Consider the following 19968-nt stretch of genomic DNA (forward strand, 5'->3'; position numbering starts at 1 on the left):
CTCGTGTGTTGGGAATGTATAATTTTATGTGTGTTACTTGTATTGCTCATCGTGTGATTTAAAATTGTTATTTGTAAGGTATATATCAGTAGTGTAGTGACTCAACATGTGTGTAAGTAGTGTAGTGTCTTGACATGTGTGTAAGTAGTGTAGTTACTTGACATGTGTGTTAGTTCTGTAGTGACTCAACATGTGTGTTAGTAGTGTAGCTTATTATGTGTGGTACTTTTGTTATTTGTTATGTGAGTCGTACATGTAGTATGGTGACTCGTGTGTTGGGAATGTATAATTTTATGTGTGTTACTTGTATTGCTCATCGTGTGATTTAAAATTGTTATTTGTAAGGTATATATCAGTAGTGTAGTGACTCAACATGTGTGTAAGTAGTGTAGTGTCTTGACATGTGTGTAAGTAGTGTAGTTACTTGACATGTGTGTTAGTTCTGTAGTGACTCGACATGTGTGTTAGTAGTGTAGCTTATTATGTGTGGTACTTTTGTTATTTGTTATGCGAGTTGTACATGTAGTATGGTGACTCATTTGTTGGGAATGTATAATTTTATGTGTGTTACTGGTATAGCTCATTGTAAGTTTTAATATTGTTACATGTATTTGTAATACATATTTTGTATTGTTATTTTGATTTGTTTGTTGTACATGTAGCATGGGATTCATTTTGTGTTGGGAATGTAGAATTTTACCTGCGGTAGTGTACATGTAGCTCATTTTGTGTGCTAATATTGTTATTTTTATGTGTAATAGTCATGTAGTGACTCAATATGTGTGTAAGTAGTGTAGCTCATTATGTGTTTTCATGTTGAGTTAGTTTAGAAGAGTGTTGACTTACTGTGTAAGTTAGAGTAGCCTCTTGCTATGTGTGAGCATAATATAAAAAGACACTTTTTTATGATGTGTATATAATTATTAAAACATTGCTAAATATAATATTTTATTATACTTTCATGTTAAATACTAAAATCTGATTGGTTTAGACACGTTTAACAATCCGTAATATTACCCTCAGCGTTAGCAACACACTTGACAACGGGTAACATTACGAAAATATCACATGCGTTCAAATCATGCGCGTACGGTTCACCGTAGAATTCTCAAAACGTCGGTTGTGCGTTTGAAAGAAGCCGAATAAACGACGTCAATAAAAGCTTGCGTCCGATGTGGCTTACTTGAAAAAGACAAACGACAGACGAAACATCCTTGCGAGTGCAAACTTTAGGTGATAAAGGACTTTTTGAGTAGCAAACAAATAATAAAGAGGTTGGTAAATCTTTTACGAAGCTTTCCTATTGAGAAAAATAGAAGTGGGGAGTTTGAAAGCTTTCTAAGCGTGAAGTTAACGACGATCTCCGAATTTTTTAATAACATCCGAATTCAATAAGACATTCAGTATAATAAAATAAATAGTGCACGTTTTTGAGGGTAACAGTTGAAATTGACACCCCTCGGAAAACCATTGTCAACCTCCGCTGACGCGTCGGTTGACAATGGTTTTCCTTGGGGTGTCAATTTCAACTGTTACCCTCAAAAACGTGCACTATTTATATAATATCAACCTCTATTGATAAACTTGCATGTGTTTGAATTTCTAATGTAATGTAAGCTACATGAATAGATCATATTTTGACTGAATTTTGAATGAGCACAATTTGTGATGATTTTTATTTTTGAAATAAACAGAAATTTAATTTTCTTTGTATATGTTTATTTTTTCGTTAGATTGCAGAATAAAAATACATAACTTTTGCAGTATTAAATATCTAGAAATGCTTTTCATGACCAGAATGGTGGATACTTATACAGTTAAAATATACCACTGAGGGAGTTAGCAAGATTCCAGTTCCCCAAGGCCAAGACTATTTCCCGAGGCGAAGCCGAGGGAAATAGTACTGGTCGAGAGGAACTGAAATCTTGCTAACTCCCGCAATGATATACTTTTAACTGTTTTATTATACTGATAAAAACTTAAAATTTAGAGTTAGAGGATTCAGATAGCATGATTTCATAGCAGGGATTAGCTCACTAACTAACTAACACACGGGGATTAGTCCATTCACATATCATACCAATGTAAAAGTAAAATCTAGAGGATTACGGATAACCGGGAATTAGCTTTCGAAGCAGGGATTAGCTCACTTGACTAACGCACGGGGACTAATCCATTCATTACGATTTCTAGGGAATTAGTCACATCTAACGATCTAATGTTCTATAGGGAAAAAATCAGTAGAGATATGATAAAACTATATAACATGTTATTCTGCTTGGGAGAACGAGTTAAGGGGAAGATCAAATTGGGTAAGAATTATAGACCAATGCAAACTGATGTACAATGTATATAAAAGCAGATAAATGTTTGTCAGTGGTATGCTGTAAATTTTAAATGATAAAAGCTTGACTTCAACTGTAGGAAATTTTCGAATGGGACAAAAATACACACAATCAATCAATCAGCTGTAGGAAATATCCCTACTAAAATATCATGGTAAAGTTAGATCAAAATAACGATAGTGGTTTTATAATGCACATTATTGTGAAACCTAAAAGACATCTTAAAAGAAACGGGGCGTATAAGGCGGGGACAATCACCCGCTCTGAGATAATAAATTTCTCAATCTTTAAAGTTCATGGAAAAGTTATATTTTTCTAAAATAAAGTTTTCAGGAATGGCATTTTCAACATATTTGATTCATTTATTTTATTAAATGGCATTGGTTGATGATTTGTTTTAAAGTTGTAAGTAAAGCATATTTAGTGGAAAACTGGTTTTTTGGAGCCACACAAAATGATTTTTGAAAATGAATGGGACAAGTTCCCTTTCTACATTAACCTTTAAATGACCGAAAAGTAAATGTAAAATTAACTTAAAGTTTTAAAAAATGGAGTCTGAGCCCATTCCATTTGAAAATCGAACATTATAGAAAAAAAATACGCTTCAACAACCTCTTTTATTTTAATCACACTGAAACACATCAATGACAAGAAGACTTCGTGACGAAAAATAAATTATTTATCAATAAATTATTCAGTAAAATAAAGGAAGCTAATGTGTAAAAGATGATATTGACAATACATTTTTTTTTGAAAAATGTAACTTTTCAAGAACTTTCAAAATTGAGAATCGTGTTTTTTCAGGCTGGGAGATTGTCCTCGCTCTGTACCAGGGACCTTTACAGCGAATATAGGTTTTAAAACATATCATATATAATGTATCCATTTAATAATTGAAAGGGGATTATGCTTTAGAGGTTATTGACTCACACAGCACAGATTCTATAATTGGTCTTCCAAATTGAACATAGATTACCCTCTCCCCCCAAATAAGGAATAGAACAGGAAGTCACAGTCACGGTCTAGCCTTGATATTAAACCGGGAAATACTACGATCTGAAGCATGCAGTATCGAAGGGGTACAGGGATGCCCCCTAGTGTTTTTTTATTCTCCCGAGAAAATAACTGTTGTTAATGTACATAGGAAATTTTAATATAAGGCGTGTTGTCATTTTTTCTTCCTTTTTGCTGCTTAAAAATCGATTTTTAACGCGGGAGGGGGGGGACTCCAAAACAGTTTGACAAGCAGGAAAAAAACCTAAACCTATTGTCTAAACTCGAAAATCTTTTCTACATTCGGGCCACAAAAAAGAGAGAGAAACCCCAACTTTGTGAACATGGGTAGGAAAACGAGATTATATATATATTTTTTTCTTTTTGTCCTTGGTCTTCTTTTTGGATATCGCCAATCCTTCACTTTGAAGCGGTGTTCCACGTTTTCGCATATTGATAATATCTTTCCGCAAAAAATGAGTCACAATTTCTCGAATATTTTTTTTAATTACGATACCGCATAAAAAAGGGGGAAAATGTATTACGATTCCGCAAATATGTTATCTGGATCACTGGTACATAGATAAAATAAAAATTACACAACAGATTAAGATACAAACAGGAGTACATGTAGCTGAATAGATTGCTCCCATGCATGTAGTTGTTTTTTTCTTAAATTTCATTAGAACGCCCTTCTTGTCTCTCTGAGCTGAGTCGAGTTTTCTACCAATTGGTCGAACTGGATTTAAAAAAAAAATCACGGAAATAAGTTTACGGAGGGCTTCTGAAATAATACACACCGATCGATGCCTTAACTACATGTAGCACATGTATAATTCTTGTATGACTTTTTAATAACTTTAAATAACTTAATAAGTCATATCAGATTATGTTCAGTTTGAGACTAAATGAAAAATTGTTAAAATTTTCTTAATTCAATTGCAATGTTTCTAACACCGACTATACTACTACGTATAGAACCATGTAAAAATAAAGTGGGTCAATTCTCTTCACTTTGTTGGACTTTCATTTAAATGTACATGTAATTATAAATATATTTCGTGGGTGACTTATAGGTGGAGTAAGGGTGAGATTAAACACTTTTACCAACAAGCAGTTTTCCTTCACATGCATATATGTATATAACGTCCTTACTTATAAGGGGTCGTGTTTCCTGAAATGGGATGTGTATCGAAATTCATAATTTTGTTTCTTTATTAACTCTGAATAAGATGGAAGGCTTCAAAGACCCCTGACCGTCCTGCAAGTTTCGATATTGAGAAAATAAAAAGCTATTTATAAAACGAGCATTAAAGTGTAAAGAATAAAACAAGAGATTACAATTAAATTTGTCCACGGCTCTCCGAAAGGTTCCGGATTTTTTTTTACTATTAAGTAGGGTCATAAGTATGTTTTAGGCGCAATCTTAAGACCTGCCTAGGTACTACTTAAATTTGTCTTAAACCGTAACATAAAATGAACTTAGCTAGGTCTTAGCTAAGTCAAACTTACGTTCAAAATATTTTATGAATCATCATAATTTTCATATTTATTTATATATATACATGTATTCTAAAAAATGATTTAGTTGCGTTTTTAATTACACATAGATTAAAGTTGACGTCCTTACCTATCGGTTTTAGCTAGGTTAGATTAGATTTCGTATTAAAAATATTCTGTTTAAAATTAGTCTGAATATTTGAAAATAAATATTGCACGGACACAAAATAGTGGTTCACTGTAAATGCATGAATATTGTTTATCACTAGAGACTGCAATGTTTGTCGTTATTCTTTTGTTTTGACAAAGGTTCACTTGCTTTCAAATTGTCACTTTCGCAGACATTGCACGATAACCGAACATCTATGTACTTGAAATTGAAACTCTTAATAAAACAATAGGGACATATTAAATTCTTTTTACTCCGATGAATCAGCCCATATCAGCAGACAAAGACTGCAGACGTTTTATGATATACTTATTTACAATTCTAATCAAGGATGGAAAAGAAGATAATTTTTCGTATACCTCCTACATCTCTCTCTCTCTCTCTCTCTCTCTCTCTCTCTCTCTCTTATATTAGTGAACTCTGTCTGAATCCACGCTTGTTGCATTCTACGTTTAATCTTATTTAAGCAGACACTCTTTATTAGTTTTCTAGTAAGCACCCTTTAATTCAACGACAATTTTTCTGTGTTTTTTTTTAAATAAATCTATATCATCTCATTTTTGAATATAAAAATCCATGATTACTGTGTACAATTAACTTATAATGCTTAGTGTTTATAACCTAGGTCCCACTAACATTCAATCGTATCCCAAAAATAAAATTTTGCCTTTACATGAATGTCATTTAGAGAGTGAAATTGGAATCAGTGATCAATATCACCCCCCTCCCCCTTCCCCCGACGAAAAAATAAAATTCTTATATATACCAATATTAAATAGAGAAAATTATTTTCTTTAATGTATACTATGATTAGATGAATGTTTTGACGTCGAAAGTCAACCTTTGAATAGTTCTAAATATGTGTTTAAAGAAGTTAAAACATGCTTAAGTCACCTCTACCGACTGCCTAAGTTTTGCTAAGATTGTCAAATCTTAGCACGCTTCTAGTTATGGTCTTAAGTTTTAAGACTGTACTTAAGTCCTACTTTAGCATGGTCTTGGACTTAAGTACATTTATGTCACGACCCCCTGAACCGTAATCATGCTGAAAAATTCATTTAATCAAAACAGATTATGGGCAGAGCAAAAATAGACCCCTGAAAACAGATCAGGTGCCATGGAGGAGTAAGCAACCCCTACCGATTGACCGGTGTTGCATATTATTTGTTCCGCATCGTTTAAAGATCGGGGGGGGGGGGGGGGGGCTAATACGATAACTTTTTAAAGAAAAGGTCCAGCGCGTATAAGAAAAGGTCTGCTTACATTTAAAGGTCCAGGTAGTGCAAAATGCTACTTGCATAAATTTTCAGAGAATGGGTTTATATCATTTGAAAAAAGAATTGTTTACCCTTGTCGTTCAATATGATCTCTAAGGCAAGACTTGCTATTCCCTGTTCAGCTGCTTTGAGTTGTGCTGCTTATGCCCCAAAAAATAAATGTAAAAAGTGTCACATTTATGGTGCTATTGTTTGTTTGTTTGTTTTTTTTTTTACCAGCGTTTGCTTCGATTAAAGGTGTTAAATCTGCCTGTGTGTTCAGGTAATAAAACAAGGGGGGGGGGGGGGGGGCGGTGAAGTAATCATACCTCTACCTGCAGGTAGGTAGCAATGGCAATGTAATGGCCATGTATTTGCCTTAATCAATTGCTCTGAATTCTTTATTTTAATAATTTATGCCAAGGAACAAATTATAGTACTATTATGATATTCATACTTTAAAATTGTAATTTATATTATTATAGTCTATTTTTAGTAGAATATTTTAAGATATTTCTTATCCCAAGTGTAGATTTCAATACGAAAATCGATTTAAAAAATATACGAATGACTATTCTTCAATTTTGTTTTAACAATCGCCATTTGTTTTCAGTTTATAATTACATTTTAATTATTTACTTTTGGATAGGGTAAAATATGCATTTACCTAATGATGTATTCTATGTATATCTACTACTGAAATAAATACATTTAATGCTTAAGCTTTAAACAGGTAACTCAATGTTGAAAACATACATCAGAATGAAAGTATGGTTGAATAGATTTAATTCTTTGAAGCATGGGGGAGGAGGGAAGGGGCTATTAGTTTGCAAATATTTACTCAAGAATAGAAAATAAAGCATATTTACAGTTGGGCCCATCGAAAATAACATCAGTTGATCCTTTTTTTTGCGTACCAAGGACTTTCTAATAGGTGCAACCCCCCCCCCCCTTTAACTGAAAATTAGTTCAATGTGTAAGCCTGTATCTGTACCTGTAGGGTTTCTGAACATTATCATTGAGATACAGACATCAGCAGAATACGATTTGGGTATCTGGATTAACCGGGTGCAACATGCTGCATACACCCCGGGCACAACATTGAATTTTCGTCAATATCTTTAAATACGAACTGTTTTATAAACAGACAATTTATGCATACATTTATACAGATAACGTGTACTTAACAGTAATATGAAAGTGGTGATAAAGCGAAGCTTTGTTCTGATATGTAGTAGTTACCCCATATAATATTGTTTGTTATGTACTGATAACCTACACTTTTATATGGCCGTAGGAACCGGGGGGCACGGGGGTGGGGGCGTGCCCCCCCCCCCCAATAATTTTGCGGATATATAGATTATTATAGGAAACATAGATACTATTTGCTTGTGCCCCTCAATAAAAACGTCTGATGCCCTTTTTTATTTTTTGCTTGTCAGGAATTCTTGTGTCCTCTCAACTGTCAACTGAAAATGTATGGCTATGCCCCCCAAACTGAATTTGCTTACTACGGGGCTGTTTTAATAAAAGGAAAAAAAACCCAGCTAACTAATGGTACAATTGATCATAAACACAATGTAGCGTCAATCTTGCTCTGATCCTCGGAATTGTGTTGAGGTGTTTGATAAAACTAGAAAGTGTACAGTGGATTCATAGGTATCCATATACTTCTTAGATAATGCTTTCTTCCGTATGCATATGCTTTCCGGCGAAATATATCCATAAATTGAAATATTGATAATGTACAAAAAGGATACATTGACCCCCTTTTTATCGCCCCGAAAGCATATACCCCGTGCACAACGTAGCATACACCCCGTATGTTGGAATATACACGATGTAAAAGGTCGACCCTCTGTATTTCAGATACAGTGTATCTTTCTGTTAAAAAGTGAAAATTATGGACAGGGTTTATTGGATAGCGTAAAAACTAAAAGTTTACGTCAAAACGTGTCCAACACACATTTATTTTTCAATACTTCCCTCGAAAATTTTACCAGATGTGAGAACAAAGCAGTCCTGTAGTTTTTTGTTTTTTGTTTGTTTGTTGTTGTTTTTTTTATACCGTATTTAAGGAAGGCTGGTTAAGTCCTGTGCGTCACTTTCATGCACCTGTTCGACTTCGATAAACTCGCTTGCCTGTCTGGAAGTTTTTGTATGCTTAGAAAGCATTGTCTTATAAAGTCTGAAAAAAAATTCTCGAGGAGTTTGTTTTCGACGAGTTACATGTATGTCTTCTATAATTTTCGTAATTTTGGTAATAATTAATATATAATTATTGAAATTTGATACTGGTGTGCAACCTAGAGTAAGCCCCAGGGCGAACTTAAAAATTCAATTTGATATAAAAGGTATCCCCTCTGTATTCCCAGGTATGCTTCAGTCAGAAACTTAATTAATATACATGCTATGATTTATGAATATCGCTCATTTCTGATATTTAAATAATATCAATTCATACGTAAACCTGTATGGCAAGGCCATACAGAATATGATGAGGTCATCTTTAAAAAATTGTTTGTCCTCTCCCGACCGACTGCTTCAAAATGGCTGTACTCAAACCTTTTTTAACCTCCAGGGAATGCTAATTTTCCCCTTTTATTCCCAGATTTTCTCATCTTGTCAATATGACAACCATTCAATTTTTTTCAGACCAGTGGAGAGCTACATGTATATATCTGCAGCTAGATATGACTAAAATTTTTCGATAATATATATATATATAATATTTTGTATTTTATAAAACATTTATACCTCGTTCACCACTCTAAACAATTATTTATGTTATATACATGTAGTAGACTTTATCCCTAGCCCCCCCCCCCCCCCCGATCTTTTATTACATAGTGCCATTGTGCACCTCGTATATTACTTTTTGATCTGTCACTTATTTCGGGTCTCTCAGAGCAAAACATGGACTTTGCCTTTATAATCATATCGGAGGCGGGGGTATCCTTCAGTGAGTTCAGTGCTCACAGTACCTCTAGTTTGTTATGTGAGTTGTACATGTTGTATGTTGACTCATGTGTTGGTAACGTATAATTTTATATGTGTAACTGGTATAACTCATTGTGTGTGATTTAATATTGTTAGTTGTAATTAATATATATTAGAAGTGTAGTGACTCGACATGTGTGTTAGTAGTGTAGTGACTCGACATGTGTGTTAGTTCTGTAGTTACTTGACATGTGTGTTAGTTCTGTAGTGACTCCACATGTGTGTTAGTAGTGTAGCTTATTATGTGTGGTAATTTTGTTGTTTGTTATGTGAGTTGTACATGTAGTATGTTGACTCATGTGTTGGGAATGTATAATTTTATATGTGTTTCTGGTATAGCTCATCGTGTGATTTAATATTGTTATTTTTAATGTATATTTCAGTCGTGTAGTGACTCGACATGTGTGTAAGTAGTGTAGTGACTCGACATGTGTGTTAATAGTATAGTGACTCGACATGTGTTAGTAGTATAGTGACTCGACATTTGTGTTAGTAGTGTACCTTATTAATATGTGTGATGCATAAATAAACCTTCAGAAAAGCATTTATGGAGAAAGCAATACATTATATATGTAAACTTACGTTCATGTGACATCAAAAGTTTAGCCCAATAAGTAATCATTCGTGCCTTTATACGTATTATTAAAGGGTATCGCCCAGTTTCCCCATATATATACCATACAATTTGGAGTGCTGGATTTAACATGTAAAACAAATTTCAGAAATTTTAAGTGTATACCGTAAATTAAAATACCTTATTTTTCTAAGTACTCCATACATGGCTTTTGATGCTTGTTTAGTTAAATGTGTTTTGGCACTTCTGAAGAAACCACTACGAGACATGATAACACCTACATTGTAAATATTTAAATTCGTTCACAATTTCAATTGGTGCACCTCTATACAAAAATATTTTCTTTGGTATTCTTCCTCTAGAAAAAATTACTATTTTATTCTTGTCTGTATTTACTTGAAGCTTACAATTGTCACAATAATCAGAGAAAATATTCAAAGATCTTTGTAAATCCTCTGGATTATCAGATAATAAAACTGTGTCATCAGCATAAAAAAGTCTAAAAAGTTTAAATATTATCTGCATTTCAATTTCTAATTTTTCATCAAATCTCGTAACCCCTTCAATATTATTCTGCAATAAATAGTTTTCCAAATTGTTAATATATAAAGTAAAAAGAAATTGGGATAAATTTTCCCCTTGTCTTACCCCAAGGTTACACATGAAAAATTCAGAGATATTTTGATCAATATATATCTTCGATTTAATACCACTGTACATATATTTGATAAATCTTAGACATTTACCATCTATACCACTTTTAAACACTTTGGACCACAAACCAGATCGATCGCCAAGCAGCATCAAAGGCTTGTTTAAAGTCAATAAATGCACAATAAAGTTTTTTCTTACTAAAAGAAACAAATTTACACAAAAAATCTAATATCAATATGTTATCTTTTGTACCATATCCTTTTCTAAAGCCAGCTTGGGCTTCAGTAATCAATTATAATTCATCAGAAAAAGTATCCAAACGCTCACATAAAATACTGGTAAATACTTTTCCTAAACAGCTTAATAGTGTTATTGGTCTATAGTTTTCAGGAAGAGGTGGGTCTTCCTTGTTTTTATACATTGGCTTAACGATACCAATAAGCCATTCCTCAGGTACAAAACCAGTATCAAAAATCAAATTGAAAAGGTCAACATATAGTGGCAAAAAACATGATATTGTTGTACTAATATATTCGTTACAGAATTGATCATACCCTGGAGCTTTATTATTTTTCAGTTTGTTAACTGCTTGCAAGATTTCTTCTGCAGAGATTTGACAATTTAAAGGGGAGTTATTATCGAAATTGACATCATTATCATCTACATCACCTTCATCATCTTTAGATTCATTATTTTTTTTTCTTCAAAAAATCGTACATTGCTTTGATATCAACTTCAGTTTTACATCTAGCCTTCGAACTATTTAAAATTCTCCAATATTCCTTAATATCAATTTTCTGTAAATTTTCTAATTTTGACGTTATAGATAAAGAATATTCTTTAATACATTTATCCATTGTTTTCTTGTATTCTTGTATTTCTTAAACACGAAATAGTGAAGTCATCTTAAATTACTTGAAATATATCATTAAATCAATCATTGCTCTCAAAAGAACTGAAGTGCCAATCAATTATTGCTCTCATCAATTGAATTAATGCGAATTATTGATGCTGGCAAACATTAGAAAAATTAAGGCGCGCATCATTTGAATTGATGAGATCAGTAATTGATTTGATGCTAGCAGCAATTAAATTCAGTCATTCTTCTCATCAGTGGAATTTAACTCGAGCCCCAACAATGTGATGGCATTATTAATATTGCTGAAATATTTAAAATTTCTAACCAATTATCACATGTTTTTTTTATCATTTCAATTTACATGCTTTATTTGAATATATCTTTAACACAAGTAACATAAAAAGTATGTTAATTTGGCTGGTATGGCAGAGCTTCCATATTTCCTTATATGCTCAAGCATGCACGTCGTTTAGTCTCCCCCAAAGTAAATTGATTAAAAAAAATTAATACTCCTTCAGGGCATAGGATACTCAAAATCAAAGGTTGTACATATTTTATCATTGACAAAACTATAATTATCACGAAGTTTGCATAGAAAGCCATCTTCGTATATGAATTTTCTCTTAATTTTTACTTTCATATTTATACTGAAATTCATTGTAGGAACACGATACAAAAATGTTATCACTAAAACACCCTTTTAAATTTTCTGTTTATATACACGTTATAATGTATTTCATTAACTTATGATTGATTTATCTTCTTTAAAAAAATTTCAAATACTCTATTAATGTAGTACCGAGAAATTTCAGTCGCCCAGTATGCCTCACTAGAATAAGAACAAAAATATATCTATTCTCCAACTTCTTCTGTGAATAAAATGGCTTTGCATCGTCAAAATTCCGGAGCTTTCAGGGACTTTAGTCCTCTGCGCCATCATCTGGGCTTTGCCCTGAATCTATCAAGGGTATTGAGGCGGCTTGAGACACCCTGTCCGTTTAGAGAATGCATTTTAGCATTTTCTAGCTAAACCACATGTTTCTTGTTAGATAGCGTATTTTCAAATCATTGAAAGTCTCCCCCACCGGTCAATCTGAGCAGTAGGGTGTTAAAACACACTTTCCCAAGCGGTCAGGGAGTCTTCGCATCTTCTTAACTATACATTAGGGTATATGACTATATGTAATCTTTTAAGAATTTTCTCTTGAAAATGGTTAAAAATGGAACGGCGAAGTATTTTTATCATTATTCATTTTTTATCATGTTTTTGCATTGTATATATAGATATTGTACCTCTGAACAGTTTATATGAAATATATATATATATATGAAATATATATATATATATATATATATATATATATATATATATATATATATATATATATATATATATATATATGTTATAAATGTATCCCATGTACTATTATTTTGGGTTGGGTGAATAAACTGAACTTGCACTTGAACTTGGGCGATTATCATTGGGTATTAATGAGAATGAATTATCATTAATACAATTAATTCCACTAACTTTTTGGTTACCCAGATCACGGAATATTTACTGTTTTGAAACTATGATGAATTGACGTTCGACTTTGTTTTTTTACTAACTGACCACACGATTCTTCACACAGGGATTTTTTGGGAAAAATTTAAAGAAAATTCGATGCTGAAAGAATATATATTTCAAACATGCCACTACTCTAAATTTTGAAAGAACTTATAAATCGCAAGTTATCTAGCTTAATGCCGAGCAGCTAATATTGACTGCTGATAATAGCAGTATTGCTTCGGATGCTGCTTTTTCCTTCATTATCAGCAAAAGTGACCATTTAGGTGCTTAGGGAGTAGCTTTTTTCGTAACTTTAACAAGCATTTTGAGAGTATTGCATATGCAATGCTAGCACCCTACCGGCAAATGTTATCTGGTTCTCCTAAAAAATTGAAATGCCCGTAATTCCGTCAAAACTCTTGAAAGCGGAAATTCAAACTTGATCTGTAACTTAGTAAAGGTAGACTCACATACCAAACATCAGTTCAATATTTGCAAGCTGTAGAAAAAGGGCGGAAAATTCAAGTGCCATGGGAAGGACTTACAGAGGGACAGACAGGCAGACAGTTGAGGAAAGAACCGTTTTTACCAGTAGGGGACTAGTTTTTAGCTTAACGAATCTTGCACAGATGTTACATGGAAAAAAAAGATACAAGACATGCTTAGGATACTGCTTGAAATACATTTTCTGAATGAGTGAGAGCATCAGATCAGTTATTCCTCTCATCAGCTGGATTTATATGCGCAACTATTCAATAAAGGAGAGCAATAATTGATTTGATGCGCTTATCAATTGAATCGAAGATAGGCCTATCAATACAGTGGCGGAAAATTTACTCGCAAAGAATCAACTTAGAGATTGTCTTAAAAAAGATTTTTTCCGTTCTTTCATTAAAAGAAAGTATCGTTCATTCCATTATTAATAATAAAAAATGAATTGATGATGTCCTTGATTATTAAAAGATATCTTCAATTATCGACTCTGAGATTAATGTTAATTAGAGTTTATGTTAGACCGGCGCTGTACATGCTGTATTCATGTATATGTCAACATGGGAACAGCTCTGATAACATACATTTTTGCCGTATATCCAATCTTTTCCTTTGATCTTGTGTACTGTCTTGTACATACATACACCATTTATACCAGTACATAAAATAAAATAAACTGTGCAATTAAAAAATTAAACATGATCACAAGCTGTAGCGATTTTCCTGTGTGTTTATAACCTTGTAGTGAATTGACGGTTGAATTAGCTGTACTGATTTGCACGTGTGTGTTCAATAAGTGTAAAAATGTAGTGAGATTCATGTCGAATTTCAATATACTTAAAGTAAAAGATATCAAAAATTCCTATAGATACAGAGAAATCCTAAGGTTAACCTCGGTATATTCTGGTCTTACTTTCTCTTTTTCAAGCCTCTAAATCGGTGAAGCGAGATGAAGGTAAAATTTCAAATGTAGTCAGTTGGCTGGATTTACAAACAAGGGTGTGTGTGTGTGTGTGTTCCTTTAAAGGTGCTTGGACACAGATTTGAAGTTAACATTTTCTCAAGTTTTCTGTATAATTTCATGATTTATATGTTGCTATAGCATTTCATATAAAATATAATAAAAATCTTATTTCATCTCGAAATTATTAAAACTTCGAATTTCTGGATGCGTTGGATTGACACATCCTTGCACTTTCACGTATTTTAATGTTATTCTTAATGCTTAAGAAAAGTGGCAATTTTGTTGTGTATTAATGAAAAATATTAAAACTATAACCCAGAAACTTCAGAGTAGAAATGTTCGAAAGCAAAACCCACTCACAGTATTGTCAGTCTGTGCTCAGTGGTGTGTGCAGAGTTTAACAATTGAACACACCCGGTGAATCGTAAATATTAACAATAACAGAGCTCATGCCCTGTTTATAAAACCAGTTTACGTTTCACGGGTGTGTTCAATTTGTTAAACTCTGTACACATCACAGAGCACGGACTGACAATACTGGTGTGTTGGTTTTGCTTTCGATCATTTCTACTCTGAATTTTCTGGATTATAGATGCAATATTTTTCATTAATACATAACAAGTCGCTTCTTTTCATAAATATTAAGGATAAAGTTAAAATTTGTGTAAGAGCAAAGATGTGTTAATGAAACGCGTCCCGGAATTCGTAGTTCCAATAATTTCCAGATAAAATAAGTTTATAATTATATTTTCGTGTGAAATGCTATTGCAATATATAAGTCGTGATATTATACAGAAAATTTGAGAAAATATTGAGTTCAAATCTGTGTCTAAGCACCTTTAAAATTATAACTTATAATTTTCATAAGTATTTCTTTTTATAATTTAGTGATATTGGTTTAAGAACAATGGTATTTTTTAATTGCATTTTATAATTACTGAGTATGCTAGATTTCATGTGCCAGTTGTGCTGCATCCTATATGCCATTTTCCTGAATAAACAAACACACAAACAAAATCAAAATATGGTATACATTTCTCAAGTACCTAATAACCTATGCCTGACACTGCCCTGTGCTTATTTCTGTACAAGCTTTTCCTGTTCTTCAGGAATGTAAAACAAAAACAGTACTCACTGGAGGTAATCGTAATATAAACTGTTGTTCAAGATCAAACACTGGTTCACTGCTAGACTCTTTCTTTTTTGTTGTCATTTTCTTTCGTGCTTCGTTAACCGGATGCAGATCAAAAATGACTATTTTTAAAATTGGCACTATCCAATACTTAAATCCGGGTTTTGGACGATTTTGCACTTGAAGTTATATTTTTTACTTATCAAGAAGAAAATGAACTATGGAAAGTTTTATATAAAACCGAGGAAGGAAAAGGTATAACAAATACTTCAAAATCGCGTCGGAGCAGATCCCAATCCGTGCTAGGCCTTAAATGCTGCCCCCCCTTTTGTTGAGCACTGTAAGGTCGAGAACTGTTTTCTTTCTTTCTTTTTTTTTTTTTTGAGAGGTTGCCTTCCCACAACTGATGAATTCGTTGCTTCGGAACTGTTTTTAGTGTGTTTTTCTATTTTTTTTCCTAGGTTTTTGGAAAAAGAACCCGATCTTCCCTGTGCAACTTTAAAACACTGAATACTGCAAATAACAATCAGGATGATTTATTTCAGAACAATTTAATGTTTTAAACAAAAATTAGAGAGAGATATTAGTCCTCTCAATACAGTTCAAGAAATGATTTTCATAAAAAAAATCTAAGATATGGTAAATAGACATCCTTGTATAATATCTAATTTCAAATCTGGTGACAATTTGACCCTAATTAAAGTCATATATTGCGTATTTTTGATAAGTTCAGACTAGCTAAAATCAAAAAGATCTTTCTATTTGTTTTATTACTTTATACAAAGATAGAACTTTCCTGTAAATTACACAATTTAAATCAATCGCGTTTTATAGATATCAGAGATTTAAAACAATAACCGATTTATTTACCGACTCCGCATTTAAATATCAGACACAGTTTAAAGTCAATTTAACTACAGAAACGTGGGGATATTCAATTTCAAAATCGGTGAAAATTTTAATTTGAACGTTAATAACAAATATCATGTTGATCTACACTTAATCTCTTATTTTTATTTGTTAGCTCATGCAGATACGCCATATATAGCTTTAAAGAGGTACGATTTTATTAATGATGTATCACTAATTATTGAAAATCGATGTTTTAAAAAAAAGGAGTAGAATATCAGATCACATTGTTACATTTGAGTTTGCATCAGAGCATTATAAAAACAGAAAAGGGGGGGGGGTATGTAACTGTTATCCATCTCCGTAAACATTTGACACTATTTGGAGAGTTGGACTTTTTTTTAATTAGACTTCTAATTTATTCACAAATATGTTCAATATCATATTTTCTATGTATGAGATTATACAAAAATTAAGATAAAGTTTGCTAATGGTCTCGGCAAAGCCTGAATGTTGTGTTAAGCAAGGTGATATCTTTTAACCCATCTCATATCTTTATTAATGGTATTCTTGGTGAACAAACAGGCATTTGTGAGACCGTTAAAATTGGATATTTACATTATGTATTTTGCTTATTAAGTGTGAGGAAAGCTACGGCATTCAAAACACCATAACACGGACAAGGGGTCAAAAGGTTAAAGTATGCGTTTTACTTTGACGTCACAAACGTTCAACGCCGTGGAAGTGCAACGTCATAAGCGAAAATCAAAATTCACGCTCACATCGAACATAAGCTGTTGCAACGGTGTAACTTACCCGATGGATAATACAGGGATTTTGAAATATAAATCACCTTTGAAGTCAAGACAAGGAGTTAAAAAACGTAAATATAAGCACTGAATCATTATTTTTGGAAAGATACAGCTTATAACTGCAACGGTGTGTGCAAACAAATTGAGTAACGCGTGTTAGCACGTTATGAAAATTTGTTTCCACACACCGCTGCAGTTATGAGACTATATCTTTCAAAAAATAATGATTCAATGTTTAAATATATCTTTGTAATTGATACTGTTTTATTGTCTGAACGTAATAATACGTCTAAATTCCTGTCTACTTTGACGTGTTCCATAATTAAATGAATATTTTCTTAATTTGGACTCGAAGTCCAACTGTCTCGTCAAAGTCCAATGCTCTCACTCAAGTCCGATGGTGTACGTGTGCCGACCCACGATGGTTTGATGTCCTTACAGACGCCAAAGTCCTATGGCTCGTTTCCTATTAAGACACGCCAAAGTCCGATGGTGTGGGGGTATCGCCAGCTTCAATCCTACTTTTTCAAACATCTCTGGACCAGGCAAACAGTTTCGTTCTATATAGGGTCCGACAAAACGCATGTTCCCCTCGAACCCAGTCAATAAATGTATAATTTTACTCCACACTAGTGAGACCAACGCTGGAGTACGCCGCTAACGTTTGGAGCCCAGCACCTAAACATAACATCACTAAGCTTGAGGCAGTACAACACAGAGCAGTAAGATTTGCCACTGGAGACTTTCACCGCACCACTAATGTAACATCAACAACTCCAGTGACAAACTCTTAAACAACGACGAGGCACGTACAACACGAGTGGTTGTGTTATACAGGATTGTACACCACCTAGTAAACATTCCAGCTGATCAACACCTACAGCGTGCGTCACTGCGGACCAGAGGCCACAATGCGGTTCCTTATACCACATGTTTACCACTCTTCATTCTTCCCTTAAGCGATAAGGCTTTGGAACCAGCTTCCATGGGGAGATAGTGGAGGCCAAGACACTGGACAGCTTTAATACCCAGCTCTGCAGCTCACTGAACAAAATCGGGTTTTTATCCTGTTTTTAGAGATTTCACTGGCACTGTATATAGACGCTCACCCCCTACACACGGGAAGTATCACATGGCCGTAGGAACCGAGGAGGGGGGCACGGGAGGGCCGTGCCCCCAAATAATTTTGCCGATATATAGATTACTATAGTAAATATGCTTGTGCCCCCTCAATAAAAACGGCTGATTTTTTTTTTTTTTTTTTTTTTTTTTTTTGTTTGTCAAGGAATTTTTGGTAGTTTTTGCTTGTCAGGAAATTTTTGGTACTGCCCCCTCAACTGTCAACTGAAAAATGTATGGCTGTGCCCCCCCCCCCCTCCCCCGAACTGAAATTGCTTCCTACGGGTCTGTATCAAGTACCAGATACAATCTACACCTTCGGACTTGGGCGTGGTAACACCATATCGCACTTTGGCACATCGCACTTCAAATGGCGTGTCACAGCTTCGGACGTTGGCGATTGCACGTGAACCATCAGGATTTGGAATATCAAACCATCGGAAATGGCACAGACAAGGGACTTTGGCAGACCATCGCAGGCTTTGGAGTCCCATCGTACTTGGTCCGAGTCCTACATTTATAAAGATTTAATTTTAACAGGAAACATGCTTGAGAACAATGCAATATTTTCAAACTGCATTAAGAAATCCGTAGAACAGGTTTGAAACAATCGCTCAAATGTGATATAATGGCCCGTTTGTTATATAATATCCCAAATTTGGATATTTTACAGTGCAAAAAATGAAAAAAAAAATTTTGCCATAAATACTGTTACGAAAGCCCATTGAGCTCATTTTCGTAGGTAAAAAAAAATATATTTTTCGCGTTATAACGCGTAACTTTCGCGTTATAATGCGTAACTTTCGCGAATAAACGCGTAACTTTCGCGTTATAACGCGTAACTTTCGCGAATAAACACGTAACTTTCGCGAATAAACGCGTAACTTTCGCGAATAAACGCGAAACTTTCGCGTTATAACGCGAAATTATACTTATATAGTCATGTTACTCAGGAACCTGTGATCTTCACTGACAGATAAAAAACATGAACGCAGAGGGGGACTTCTATGAATTTATAAATGACATTTCTTCAGAAGATGTAAAAGAGAATTGATGCGAGAAATGGATAGATTAGTGTTGGTTTTGCATTTAGTCTCAAAACCCTACTAATTAATTAAATGAATATTCCTTTAAAGATTTTCTTGTTTTTCACTTGTTGAATCCAAGAAATTCTGTAGACTAATTTTTTTCTCAGGAAGATCTCCACTCGTTGCTTTCTTTGAATAAATTGTCAATGTTTTCGTAAGTAATGGTATGCCCAGATGGTGCAACCTTAAAATACAATGTTGTATTTCTTCAGTGAGTCTATCGGAGATGAAATATTTGATACGAATATTTGCCATCCAATTTTCACATTAGGTTACTCATGTGATATGACACAATTGTTCCGTGAAATACAAATTTACCTCATTGTTGTCAATTTTCTGAGATCTTTTATTTCAAATTCTATATAGAGTGTTCAATCTAATTAAAATTAGACTTGTATTTTCGCTCCTCTACTATACGCTTCAACACTTGTATTGAACAGCATTGAGAAAGACAAAATGTGACGGCAAAAAAGAATTAGAAAGAGGAAAGACGCATTCAATGGCGAGAAAACATAAAATTTCAGCTCATGATAATCCAAGTTCAAATAGTCTTTCGTTTTTCACTGTAATGAATAAACTAGATCATTAAAAAGTAAAACAAACTGTAGAC

At 33.6% G+C, this 19968-nt stretch overlaps 1 protein-coding gene across 1 annotated transcript in view; it reads right to left on the bottom strand.

Moving 5' to 3' along the window:
• LOC133173942 (uncharacterized) overlaps positions 1 to 15638 on the bottom strand; it is an 86845-nt gene extending 71207 nt beyond the window's left edge. The window contains exon 1 of the mRNA XM_061309007.1: positions 15494 to 15638. Coding sequence (XP_061164991.1) covers positions 15494 to 15571 — 78 coding nt within the window. The 5' untranslated portion in view covers positions 15572 to 15638. The remainder of the gene's footprint in view (positions 1 to 15493) is intronic.
• Positions 15639 to 19968: the final 4330 nt, after the last annotated feature.

Source organism: Saccostrea echinata, unplaced genomic scaffold (genome assembly GCF_033153115.1).
Source record: "Saccostrea echinata isolate AGI-Se365-2 ecotype Australia unplaced genomic scaffold, CSIRO_AGI_Sech_v1 ptg000056l, whole genome shotgun sequence".
In the NCBI taxonomy this organism is placed as follows: Eukaryota; Metazoa; Mollusca; class Bivalvia; order Ostreida; family Ostreidae; genus Saccostrea; species Saccostrea echinata.